The 13,115-nt window shown below is 40.9% G+C and overlaps 1 protein-coding gene across 1 annotated transcript in view; it reads right to left on the reverse strand.

Moving 5' to 3' along the window:
- Positions 1-13,115, reverse strand: part of Ptn (pleiotrophin) — an 87,704-nt gene that overhangs the window by 9,838 nt on the left and 64,751 nt on the right. The window contains exons 2-4 of the mRNA XM_038320183.1: positions 10,557-10,673; positions 9,492-9,665; positions 6,770-6,931 (exon numbers count right to left, since the gene is read on the reverse strand). Of these exons, the coding sequence (XP_038176111.1) occupies positions 6,770-6,931; positions 9,492-9,665; positions 10,557-10,671 (451 nt within the window). The 5' untranslated portion in view covers positions 10,672-10,673. The remainder of the gene's footprint in view (positions 1-6,769; positions 6,932-9,491; positions 9,666-10,556; positions 10,674-13,115) is intronic.

Here is a 13,115-nt window from a genome sequence, read left to right on the forward strand (position 1 = left end):
GAGAAAGACAAAACAGAACAAAAACACTGAAAGTGCCTACATCAATAGGATGTAGAAAAAAGGAAAATAGTCTCAAATTTCTTGCACACTTATCAAGCACATTACCTATGGTACTCTTTATCATTTTTCTTTATTAGTAATATTCTTCATCTTGGGGTGGAATTTCATATATATATACAATGTGTCTCCATTCCATCTTAACAACAACGCTCTGTTGTATTTACTGTCAGTAGTATGGAAGGCAAAACACATCACTCTGACTCCAAAGGAACAGAGGCAGATCTTGCTTGGGGTACGATATTATAAGTAGGAAAAAAATATAGGTGCTATCAAACATTTCCCCAAGCAGAATAGCAACAGATGAAAATCTGAGTGCAGTCTGAGAAAGAGGGCTTCTCGCTGACCAAGAAGCATGGATGTCCTACCATGTACCCCATGCTGCCTCTCCTACAGACCAAATGGAAGAACAAAAGTCATCAGCACCCCCCTTTTCCAGTCAGAGTCTCAATGGTTGAGGCAGGTCCTGAGCCATTCTGCAGGGACTCTGCCCTATATAATCTCTCCACATGGTTAAAAGTCCAGAGCCTAGGAAAGTCTGTATGCTCAGTACAGCTATGTCTCTTCCTGCTGGATGACAGAAACACACCCCCCCATCCAAATTGGGGGAAAATGTTGAGGAACTTCTTTTTATCTTCAAAAGAACAAACAAAAGAAATCTATTTAGTGGAAAGAGAATGGAGAATGCTGGGAATATCACTTTACTGACCCATTTTCCCATTCAATAGTCAGCTGCCAAAAGCTGCACACTGCACACAGCGGAGCCTGGCTCTTTGACTGTGGCCATTCTTTTCATCTATAGAGATGAATCATCAAACCTAAGAGAAAGCTAGGCAGCTGTCCCAGACAGAGCAATGAGATGGAAAACTTTTAGAAATAGCAAAAAAAAAAAAAGAAGAAGAAGAAGAAGAATGGGTATTATCATGAGTGGAGAAATTCAACAAGCACCTGGTAGCCGACTGTAGAACAGAACAGAGCTAGCAGACTAGCCTTCACTCATTTCTTCAGTTACCTGCAGGACATCTAACTTTGTGCTCCCGCCGTGGACCATCCCACGCACATTTTGGACAAGCCCCAGGTACAAATTCAAAAGTCAATGATCACCCTGCCAACTAAGCAAGCTCTAAATGAACCTAAATGAACTTCACGATACCACGAATGCTTCTAATTTTAAAAGCAGCTGTCATTTAAGACAGAATTCAGAAAATCCATAGCTCACTAAAGTTCCCACATAAACCCCATTCCCAGGCCCCATGTGCATGTCTGTGCTAGTTAGAGGATGATGCCTGTGTCATGGGCTGAACCGCTCACAAAGATGAGGCTGGTGGTAGGACCATGGGGGGGTCCCTCCCAGAACCCTTGTTCATCCCAGTCATTTTCTAATTTCCCAGTGACCCAATCACTTAAAAGGACCCCTGAAACATAAGATTCAGGAAATTTCCTGAGGTCTTTGCTCTGGTTCTTTCTACAGAACTATCTGCATAATGGGACTCTAATTTTCCTCACTGTTAAAACAGCTCAATTAACTCCATGGAGAAAAATGATTGTTTCAAGAAGAGACCTAACTCTGTTGTAAATATGTCCATTGTCTTGAATCAAACCTCTCTAGGCAATGCTGTCTTCTTGGAATTGCAGCAATACCTCCTCTACTACACGAAGAGAACGGTTCCAGCTAATTATACATGCCCTAACACATTGCAACACTCCTGCCCAATCTGAAAGACCAGTCCACTAAATACTAGATCATGACTCTTGTAGCAGGCTGTCCTGTGCTGACAGACTCTAAAAAGCCAAATATATTTCCCAGACTCCCTTGCATCAAGATTCTGAGTTAGATCTAATATTTATCAAGTAAGTATGTTCAAATGAGATATGGAGGTATAAATGGTACATGAGAAACACACAATAGGTACCAAATTTGGAGATATCGGGTGCTTACACACACACAGAGACAGACAGACAGACAGACAGACAGACACACACACACACACACACACACAAGAGTGGGGGAGGTAAAAGGATCTGATTTGGTAAACAAGCTACTCAGATCTTCAGACTTTGAGTCATTGCATTGCATGCACTGAGTAGGGGGTACTTTCAGTGGAAGGGTTTTTGCTAGAACAATCCCTTGTTGGGTAGTTGGATATTTTTACTGGATCTGTTGCCTTTGGCTGTATTGTTACTGACCTTGCACGGTCCAGGCCATATCCACTGGGCTCCTGGAGAGTCTTTGAAATATATAATACCACTTGAATAAACTCCCTTCTGCTTAGCCAACTGGTGTGGATCTTAATACACCTACAATCAGTAGCCAATACAGGGTTTTCCTGATTAAATTAAACTTGATTAAAACTCTTTTCTTTCCTAAGCAAATAAAAGTTGTAGTCTCCAATATATTTATTAATTAATATTAATTTTTGTTTAATATTTAATTGTTCAGTGCTAGTCTGACAATAATTAAGTAAGTTCTGATTTTATCTGCCGGTCTTCAGAGCAACACTGCCTGGATGGACCCTAGAAAAACTATACCCACTTAATGTACCAAATATATCTCTTTGTTACCCCCTCTTCTGAGCATACAATGCTGACGTTCTCTTTGGATTAAGAGTGTTTCCCACAGGCAAATGTAGGAAATCCACATTTAAGAGATTTAAGACGACATCCTATGTCATTGATTGTGGGCTTAGCCTGAAAGGTGGAATTTGCATAATATTGACAAAGCAGCAGCAAGTACCCATTCTACATTTTAAAAGGCTGTGTTGACAGAATGTACTGGAATGAATTTTAACGCAATTTTTGCCTGAGTGGGCTACTTAGCAGTTTTGCAATTGTTTAGTTAGGAACTCTAGACACTATAGGTTTTTTTATTTTCTTATCAACTACTCTAATCTTTTACCTTATTCGCAGTAGTAAAGTCTCAAAGACATTTTCCAGTTTTTCTTCAAATTAGCAGTGAGTATTCAAAGTTTATACCAACAACCATGTTCCATTCTGAAATTTAATTATACAGTCTTCATATTAACCTGAGGGTTTCTGAACTAAACTGTAAAAGAAAGAAATGAAAGAAAGAAAGAAAGAAAGAAGAAAGAAAGAACGAAAGAAAGAAAGGAAGAAAGAAAGAACGAAGAAAGAAATAAGGGGAGAAGAAAGAAAGGGTGAGAAAGAAAGAAGGGGATAAAGAAACGAAATTGGGAGAGAAAGGAAGAAATTGGCAGATAAATGAAGAAAAGAAGAAAGAGGAGGGATGAGGAAGGAAGAAGAAAAAAAGGAGATTCTAAAAAACAAAAACAACATAATCTTAAAACTAAGCCTGGCCATGTGTTTGGTGAAAGAACTAAAAATTGAGAAAATGAAGAATCAAGCTATAACCTCAGAAACTCAAGTATTTGAAATAATTAAATGTGTTTTAATGATTGTTGGTTTTCCTCAAGACCACAATATCATACATTATTTATTTTGGAAAGTCTGAAAGCTATTAAAAAGTCCCTTTCAGGTTGGTCTCATGTATGAACAAAGAAAAGAAAATGTATCCAGAAGACAAGAGCAAAGCTAGACCTCAGGCCATGCTTTTAGACACCAGGCAGGATGGCTGTGGCTGAGCCATCAAATTATTGCTGTATTCATTTGTTACACAAAGGCTAGATCAGATACTAGGCAACTTCCCGGAAGCTCTGCCATTTAATGCGTCTAGACAGAACAAAACACCTCGCATGATAAAAGTTTCATGAGTTTACAAGATGGGCGGTAGCATGGAGCAATATTTCCCATGTCCATCTGAGGATGTCCTGATTGCTTGGTCTGTGGATTACAAGCCATAGAGACAAAGTCTGTGTGTGGATAGGCAGATACCATCTCCCATTCAGCCACTGACACAGAACTTCACAAAGCTCCAGAGCTTAGTTTATAATAATGTAGTTTCTGTAATGTATGAGCAGACAGAAGAGGGAGTTATGAATGCAGAGCTTGCCAAATCTTGACGATGTCATTCCTGAGAGATACACCACTGGCCAAGCGCAGCATCCAGTATTTGTCTCCTCTCTAATAAGGTTGCATGGACCCTTATGACATAATGTTTGCACAATACAAAGAACAAGGTGAGGGAGGGGAACAAACATGATAATGGCTATGGAGGCTCTCACTTGGTACCACCTGCTTTTCCACCAACCTGAAGCAAATGAGCTGCCTCAAGGCTGAAGATGTGCAGAAGAAAGTATCTAGGCACCGTTATTTGAGAAACAGTATGGAAATACATGCAACTCCCGAGTGTCCCTGGTTGCATTTCATTTAAACAAAAAAAGACACATCACAGAATGTGCTTGTGTGTCCCATTTTAAAAAGAAAGTCTCCAGTCTGACACATCTCCCTGCCTCAACTTCTATAGGTAACATTTAATTTTTTGTGCAGAAGAATGTATAGTACCAGAAATAATATTAATAACTCATTTACTGTTTTAGATAGACAGGATTGGACTTTTAACAAAGGCCTATTCAATGCAAGGGGAAGATTATATTTGAGTGACCTATGATCTATACAATGCCTAAAAGTTATTTTGAAGTATGAGACTCACTCAGGCTAATCCATTTAAAATAAATTACATGCCTTTATTATTTAATATGAATAAATGTTATAGACTGTCTATCCACTTGAAGTATTTTTAGCACCAGATTAAAAGTTGAATGTGAGAAACACATCTAGTCATCAGCTGTCACTAAATAACAAAAGGAAAATAACCTGAATATCCAACAGTACAACTAAAAGGAGAACTTCTTGTACTGTGTTTATTGAATGCCCTTAAGGATCTTTTTCAATTGTGAACTATTAAGATCTTTGACAGTTTTTATATTCACCAAGCTCACCATCACCCTAGACTCCTCATCCCTCCTCCCCATTTATCAAACTTCATCTCCCTCCCTCCACTGCCATAGGGACGATGTGTGTATGCACATCTTCTCAGGTCAATGGATTTCACACTAAACAGGGGTACTTTCAATTTCGACACTGTAACAAAATCTTCTAAGGATCATTCATCCTGTTAGAACTGTCAGGTGTAATCTGATAGGTCTGACAAAGTTGGGGCAGTGGGAATTTTCACAGCTCCCTCGGAAAGCTCTTGCAAACAGTTCAGGCATAAAATCCCTGTGCTTGGACCATAGGGGACGTCTTATGTTTGTCTCCCTTGCAATTCTCCATGGATGCTGTAGGTCTGGGTTCAATTACCACTTTGAAATAAGTCAGTCTGAAGACTGAATCTATGAACTCCCTTTCTGAAAATGGCTCCTGGTTTGTTTGTTTGTTTGTTTTTAAAGCTGGTCTTGTCTAGACAAGCAACAGGTAGAGAGTTGGTAGACTCTCCCCCGGAAGGCAGTCAAACCTTAACTCCAGCATCTGAGGTCCTAGAGTACCTAGCTGTCCTGAACTTGGAGGCAGCCCTTGCCATTGCCAACTGCATCACACAAGGGAAACCTTAGCACGTGGAAAGAACCCTCTCGGGTCATCAGTATACAGCACCAGCCGTCTTCGGTTTCTGGGGGATTTCTTTTTTCTTATTTTGGCTAATCACCAGCATGTATCTGGATTTCTCCAGTGAATCCGGCAGGATGAATTTTCAAGTGTATTTCGAGAGTCAAGTACAAGGAGAGGTCAAGAGGGTATTTTAATTTGGATTTTATTGAAGCTTGCGGCATGAATTGTCTGTGGGAGCCGCGTGAAGCACCGCGGCCCAGGCTGCTTACATAATAGGCATGTACTCTCTCACCATTCTGAGGACTGGAAGCCTGAGATCAAAGTGTTGGACTGACCTGGTTTTTTGTGAGACTTCTCTCTGTGGCTGGCACTCCCCACCTCCCACCACATCCTCACATGGCCCTCTATGTGTCTGCTTTCTAATCTCCTCTTATTAGAACATCGACCATATTGGATTTGATCCCATTCCTGTGACCTCATTTGAACTTACTTACCTCTTGAAAGTCCATACTTCTAAACATAGTCACATTCTGAGATACTGGGTCGGGGGGTAATACTTGGAAATACAGATTTGAAGTAGACAGAATTCAATCCATCTACCCATGAAATGAAAGGATTTACCACCTCCTGGGCTTCCTCCAGCTGGCCTTCCATCTGCATGAAACCATGGCTATATGGTTCTGCTTTACTCTCTCCAGCATTGATGCAAAGCCTGGCATTCTGGGAACAAGTAACTCTGCCTAGTTTTAAAATTCTGTGATGGATGGGTGTGGAGGCTGAAACACCTCAAGCACGTAAAGGCTCTGAAATAAGTCCAAGATATATAAAAGCTATCATCTCATGTAGTGGAGGGAAGGAACAGGTACCGTGTCTTTTCTGAGTCTGTGAAAATTACATTGTAGATAATCTGAGAGAGGCCTGATTGAAAGATCTCTGCATTACAAACTCTGTGAGTTTATTTATCTTGTCTCAATTTGAAAACCGAGACAGATGCTATCCATGCAACAGCCATCTTAACTGGCATGTATTGCTGAGGTATTCAGCTGTATTCCTGTTCAGTTCCTAACCCCTGAGGTGTTCAAATCTACAGAGAATGTCAGTTTGAACTCGGAGACCACCTACGGAGAGTATGCTGTGGAGCTGGTGAGTGGGCATTTGTCAGTCACTGTCCTAACATTCTCTCCTGGAATATGTGGGTTTCATCTGCCTCACCCAGTCTATGAAAGCTGTCAGAGTAGCAGTCTCTTACCTTGAGGCTTGGGCTTGGTGAGTTTGCCACAGGGCTTGGAGATGGTGACTGTCTTCTGGCAGTCGGCGTTGTGAAGAGCTCGTTTCAGACTTCCAGTTCTGGTCTTCAGGGCGGTATTCAGGTCACATTCTCCCCAGGCCTGGAACTGGTATTTGCACTCAGCTACAAAGCATGACAAGATGAAAGAAAAATCATTAAGAGAGCTTACTGAGGTGATAATAAAGGTGCAATTTCGATGTCCAGATTTTGGATTTAAGCCATTGCACATTCATTCCTAGGCAGTTATAAGAAACAGTACAGGGGCATTCCATAAGCTCTTCACACAATCCCCCCCTCCAGTTTTGGCATTTTCAATAACTGTGGCCCTATCCTGGAAAATGGGAATTGATGCATTTTCAAGAGTGTAGGCAGATTGCATCATTTTCATATGCATGAACATGTCTAGTTCTATCTGTGTAAATGCATGTGATAAGCACCATCAATGGGTATGTATACCCATTGCAAGTCCCAGTGCAAGGGGCCCACTGTCACATCATATATAGTCACAGTCCTCTTACCTCCCACATCCCTTACAATCACAACTCTCCTCTCCAGCTCGTTTCATTCTGGAGATGAGATTTTAAGCCCTGTAAACTGGTGTGTTTGGCTACTCTGGCGTCCACAGAAGTTAGAAGATGGTGTACAAGCCTCTTGAACTGGAATAGCTAATGGTTGCGAGCCACCATACGGTGGTGGTGGGAAATGAACCCAGGTGACTGCAAGAACAACAGGTGTTCCTAACAACTGAGCATCTCTCTGGCTCTGAGATTTGCTATTTCTTTACTTAGCGTGCGTTTCTGGTGATCAACTCAAGCTGAGTGAATCAACAGTATCTACTTTTATACAGCTGAGTAATCTTCTATGACACAGATATATCAAAGTTTATTGATCCCTTCACAAGCTGAAAGATGCCCGGACTGCCTCTATATTTGGCCAAGTATACATACCTACGCAATGTTATTTATTCATAGAAAGGCTTTTGTGAAATGTTTTCCCCCTCTGGAATAAAAAGCCCAAGAAACTGCTGAGTTACGTGGTAAGCGCAACTCATGTTTAATTTCATACAAACATAGAGCAAGCAACACCTCTGAAAAGTAATTTTTTTTGATGGCTGTGCCATTCTTCATTTCCACGGACAGTAAAGACAGGCCCTAGCATCTCTGCATCTTCACTGGCATTCGGTATCATAATGTTCTACTCCAGCCATTCTGATGGGCACATAGTAACATGTCACCTGGGTTTCAATCTCTCTTCCCTTAATGGGACAGAGAAGTGGACTATCTTTCCGGGTGTCTATTCCTTGCTGTATGTCTCCTCAGAAGACATGTGTGTCGATATTTACTCACTGTCTTCCTGGATAGTTAGGGTTGTTTGTTTGCTTGCTTGTGTTGATTCTATATTGATTTTTGAGATTTAAATAGATGTTCACGATATGAATCCGTTAAGATACATCCCGCAAACTTTTTATAAGTGAGTGTTAGCAGTGGCCGACACTAGTTAAAGTCTAATTTATGTGAACTCTATTGCCGTCATGGTAGTTAATGCCATTCATAAAAACGTGCCCCAAAGTTACAGAAGTCAGAGCCACATGCATGCGCACACATTCATCCTCTGTCTTTACTCACATTTCAGCTACGGTGTGTTTCTGTACGGCACAGGAAGGAAATTATGGTCATTATGACCCATGGCAGTCAGGATAAACACAAAGTGTGTGATGCAGAAGAGAAAGCCATTTGGATTTTTAAATTGGCATAGGAACACTGTGAAGATAACTCTGTGGATAAAAGGCTTGCCTCACACACACACACACACACACACACACACACACACACACACACGAGAATCAGAGTCTTGGCCCCAGAACCCACATAAAAAGCTGGGCAGATGTGGCAACCCAGCTGTAATCCCAGTGTTCTGGAGTCAGAGACAGGGATCTCTGTGGCAAGCTGGCTGCCTCAATTAGTGGAATCACTGAGTCCCAGATTCAACAAGAGACCGAGCCTCAGAAAATATAGGTAAGAGCAACAGAGCATCAATCTATGGTATTCACACTGTGACCTGGACACATATATGCACTCACAAACACACAAGTGCACATGAACACTGCACAATACAAAACACACACATGCGTGTAGATGGATGTGTATGGTTAAAGATGGAAATGTTTAGCAATGGGTTAAGGATGGAAATATTGAATACTGAAATAAAGCTGGAAGTGTTGCGAGAACTTATCTCAAGTAGGTATGTCAGAACACCAAAAAGGGAAAGTAGAAAGTGACGTGGAGGAGAGGATGAAACACGAACACTTTTGGGACGGCACCAGGGCATGGTTTATGCCTGTATAAACAATGATTCTTAACTACAAACAGTCTTGACTACCAAACGACATTTGGCTAGTTTTTCTGTATTGTGGTTAAAAAAACAAAGCAAAACTGGTAGATGACAGGATGTTGCTAATTATCCTATGATGTACAGGAGAAGCACAAACAAAGACAGGCAAAAATCCATCTCCTTAATATTACTAGTGATGAATCTGAGAGGCAAGCTCTGGTCACCTGGTGTCTAAGAAAATAATGTATTTAACATAAACATGAACTGGCTCTGAAAATAAATGTGATAGAAATATGCCAAAAGACTTTCATACTAGTAGACTAAAGCGATAGGAGCACCGGGTGAGACTGACCTCCAAACTGCTTCTTCCAGTTGCAAGGGATCTTACATCTCTGCGTCTTCATGGTCTGCTTGCACTCGGCACCAGTGCGAGTGCCCTCGCGGGTGCCCAGCCCACAGTCTCCACTGGTGGGGACACACACACTCCACTGCCATTCTCCACAGTCAGATTTTTTCACCTTTTTCTCTGCAAGGAAGGACAGGAAAGTAATCACCAATGCAGAAATGTTCTGAACTCCTCAGCACCCGACTGTGAAGTCTATGAGCTTTGTCTTTCTCTGCATTTTCCAGGAAGACAGTGGGAATAGGACAGATGTCTTCTCAATAATCAAGTCAACACATGGTGAAGAGGAGAGAGAAAGAAAACATGGGGGTGGGGGGGGCAGAACTAATACTACTAAATCATGTGAGAGATGGAGACTGTTCTAAGTGAATCTCTAACATTTCCTTTTAGAAACAAATGCTTCTCAGTGAAGGCATTGCCTTCCCGCCTGCTTCCTGACCACCATGCTATGAGCTGTGATGGACCGACACCTCTGAAGCCCTAAATGAAATAAAGGCATCTTCCTCTTAATCTCATGTCTCAAGTGTTTGAATGCAGCAATGAACTGCTAACTAACACACTTGCGCCAGATGCAATCTGAAGATTTGTGTATATTTGATGAAAACCATCGAGAGTATTAAATTTTGCAAAAAGAAGAAAATATTTTTGTAAAAATAAAAATCCCAAGCAGTTTATAAAAAGTTTGAAACATGAAGAGGAAAGGTCTATTAGAGGTACTAGCAGTCAGACTAACAATTTCATTGAGAATTGATGATCTGGTTTTGTTCTGTACATAGAAAGGCATAATGGAAATGTGGTATGGTTCCATTATACACCCCAATATCACAGCCCACGCATGACTATGCAAGGGCTTGTGCATTCAGGAGTAAAATGAGGTGACATAAAACAACTCTCACGTAGGGTTTCCCTAAATAATTAAAAGGAAGTTAGAAATGGTGGGAAGGACCAGAAGCGGGTGGCTGGGCTGCGCGGTGACCATCCGAGGAAGAGCCTCTCTGCGACTCCACTGCTTACCTGGCTTCTCTTTCTTCCCAGCCTCAGCACTGTCCACAGCTGCCAAGATGAAGATGAATGCCAAGAAGGCAGCTGTGAATTTTCGACGTTGCTGCTGGCACTGTTGGGACAACATTTCTGGGAAGGAGGAGAAAAAGAAAGAAGGTGATTTCTTTTTTTTTTTTTTTTTTTTTCTTTTTTTTTGGTTTTTCGAGACAGGGTTTCCCTGTAGTTTCTAGAGCCTGTCCTGGAGCTAGCTCTTGTAGACCAGGCTGGCCTCGAACTCAGAGATCCGCCTGCCTCTGCCTCCCGAGTGCTGGGATTAAAGGCGTGCGCCACCACCGCCCGGCCAAGAAGGTGATTTCAACCTAAGTCAGGATGAAGATCCAGCTCTATGATGAAGCACCTTGACACTTCTGGAACACCGGGATTTAGGACAATTATATTGATTATTGCAAGTAGAATTTTATCATTTCCCCCAACAGCGCTTACAGAAAGCAATAAGTCAGATGGCCATTGACAATATTCAACCACTCACCGTATCTGATTTCACAGCCATTTGTTATGTATGCCCCTGGGGTAATGTAAGCAAGAGAATCTTAAAGACTGATTTTGAGCAGATTCCTACAATCCATCTTGCTGCTTTCATCACTTGGTAATAACAACTCCAGTCATCTTCAGGATGCCTGGAAGTTCCTGGAAGCATCCATGGCACCGCAGTCACAGGGCTCTTCAGTGTGGCCATGGCAAATGATAGCGCACAGTAATGTACTGACTGGCTTTTTACGTTTAGATACATTTGCCAGTGAGCAGCATCTCTGATTCTTATCTATCCATGTTCGTTGCAAACATAATATCATCCCATTATTTTTTAGAGTGAAACACAGAAATAGAGCAGGCATGCTATGATACTAAAAAGTTATAATAAATGGACTTTACTCAAGAACTACTAAACCCTCAGACCTGGGGAACAGTGATTATACTTGCTCAGAAATTGAAATACCCCTCATTTCATATAAAACAAAATCCCTAGATAACACTAGAAAGACCCCTGTTATACTTAAAGACACTTGTGGTAACCTTCTGTCAAGATGTTCCTGTTGACAAAACACCCTTGAGGAAGCCATTGACTACAGAAACTGGCTTGATAGTCATTTACCTCCTTTGGCTGTCAGTGGTGTTGCATAGATCAAATGAAAGTGTAGAAATAATCTTTGGTTATTATTAGTGTGTACTACTTTCTTTTGCTCCAAAACTAGCAAGAGATTAGTTTTTGATGATTTTACAATCTCTTCAGTGAACAAGACTAATTTTGTATGTGTGCACTCATGTGTGTTCATATGCATAATGTGTGTGTGTGTGCATGTGCACGCACCTGTGCGTTGGTGATCACTCTATCATGCAACTTGCTATTCTAACTTATAAATATCTAAAAATTGATACCACAGTTACTAAGTTTGTATCAATTTGCATGGCATTAGTATTGCCACTTATTAATGTTGCGTGTTTCCTTTGACTGGTTTCCATAGTATGAATAAACGTATTTTACCTACAAACAAAACTTAACATTTTTATCACGTTATCGTTTAAAACATGAACTTTGTTGCCATGCACAACCCTCAAGTCCAAATGGATCAAAGATCTCAACATAAAACCAACCACACTGAACCCCATAGAAGAGAAAGTGGGAAGCATTGGCACAGGAGACCACTTCCTAAATAGAACCCCAATAGCACAGATACTGCGAGAAACAATTAATAAATGGGACCTCCTGAAACTGAGAAGCTTCTGTGAAGCAAAGAATACAGTCAACAAAACAAAACAGCAGCCTACAGAATGGGAAAAGATCTTCAGCAACCCCACATCAGCCAGAGGGCCAATCTCCAAAATATACAAAGAACTCAAGAAACTAGACATCAAAATAACAAATAATCCAGTAAAAATGGGGCACAGACCTAAACAGAGAACTTTCACCAGAAGAATCTCAAATGGCCAATGACACTTAAGGAAACGCTTAACATCCTTAACCATCAGAGAAATGCAAATCAAAACAACTCTGAGATTCCATCTTACACCTGTAAGAATGGCCAAGATCATAAACATTGATGACCACTTATGCTGGAGAGGATGTAGAGTAAGGGGAACATTCCTCTATTGCTGGTGGGAGTGCAAACTTGTACAGCTGCTTTGGAATTCAGTATGGCAGTTTCTCAGAAAACTAGGAATCAATCTACCTCAAAACCCAGCAATATCAGTCTTAGGCATATACCCAAAGAATGCTCAATCATACCACAAGGATATTTGCTCAACCATGTTCATAGCAGCATTATTTGTAATAGCCAGACCTGTAAACAATCTAGATGCCCTTCGACTGAGGAAATGGATAAAGAAAATTTGGTACATTTACATAATGGAATACTACTCAGTGATAAAAAATGATATCTTGAAATTTGCAAGCAAATGGACAGAACTAGAAAAAAACATACTAAGTGAGATAATGAATACCTAGAAAGACAAATATATACTCACTTCCAAGTGGCTTTTAACCTACAATCCACAATCCCAGAGAAACTAGACAAC

Source organism: Arvicola amphibius, chromosome 2 (assembly GCF_903992535.2).
Source record: "Arvicola amphibius chromosome 2, mArvAmp1.2, whole genome shotgun sequence".
Taxonomy (NCBI): Eukaryota; Metazoa; Chordata; class Mammalia; order Rodentia; family Cricetidae; genus Arvicola; species Arvicola amphibius.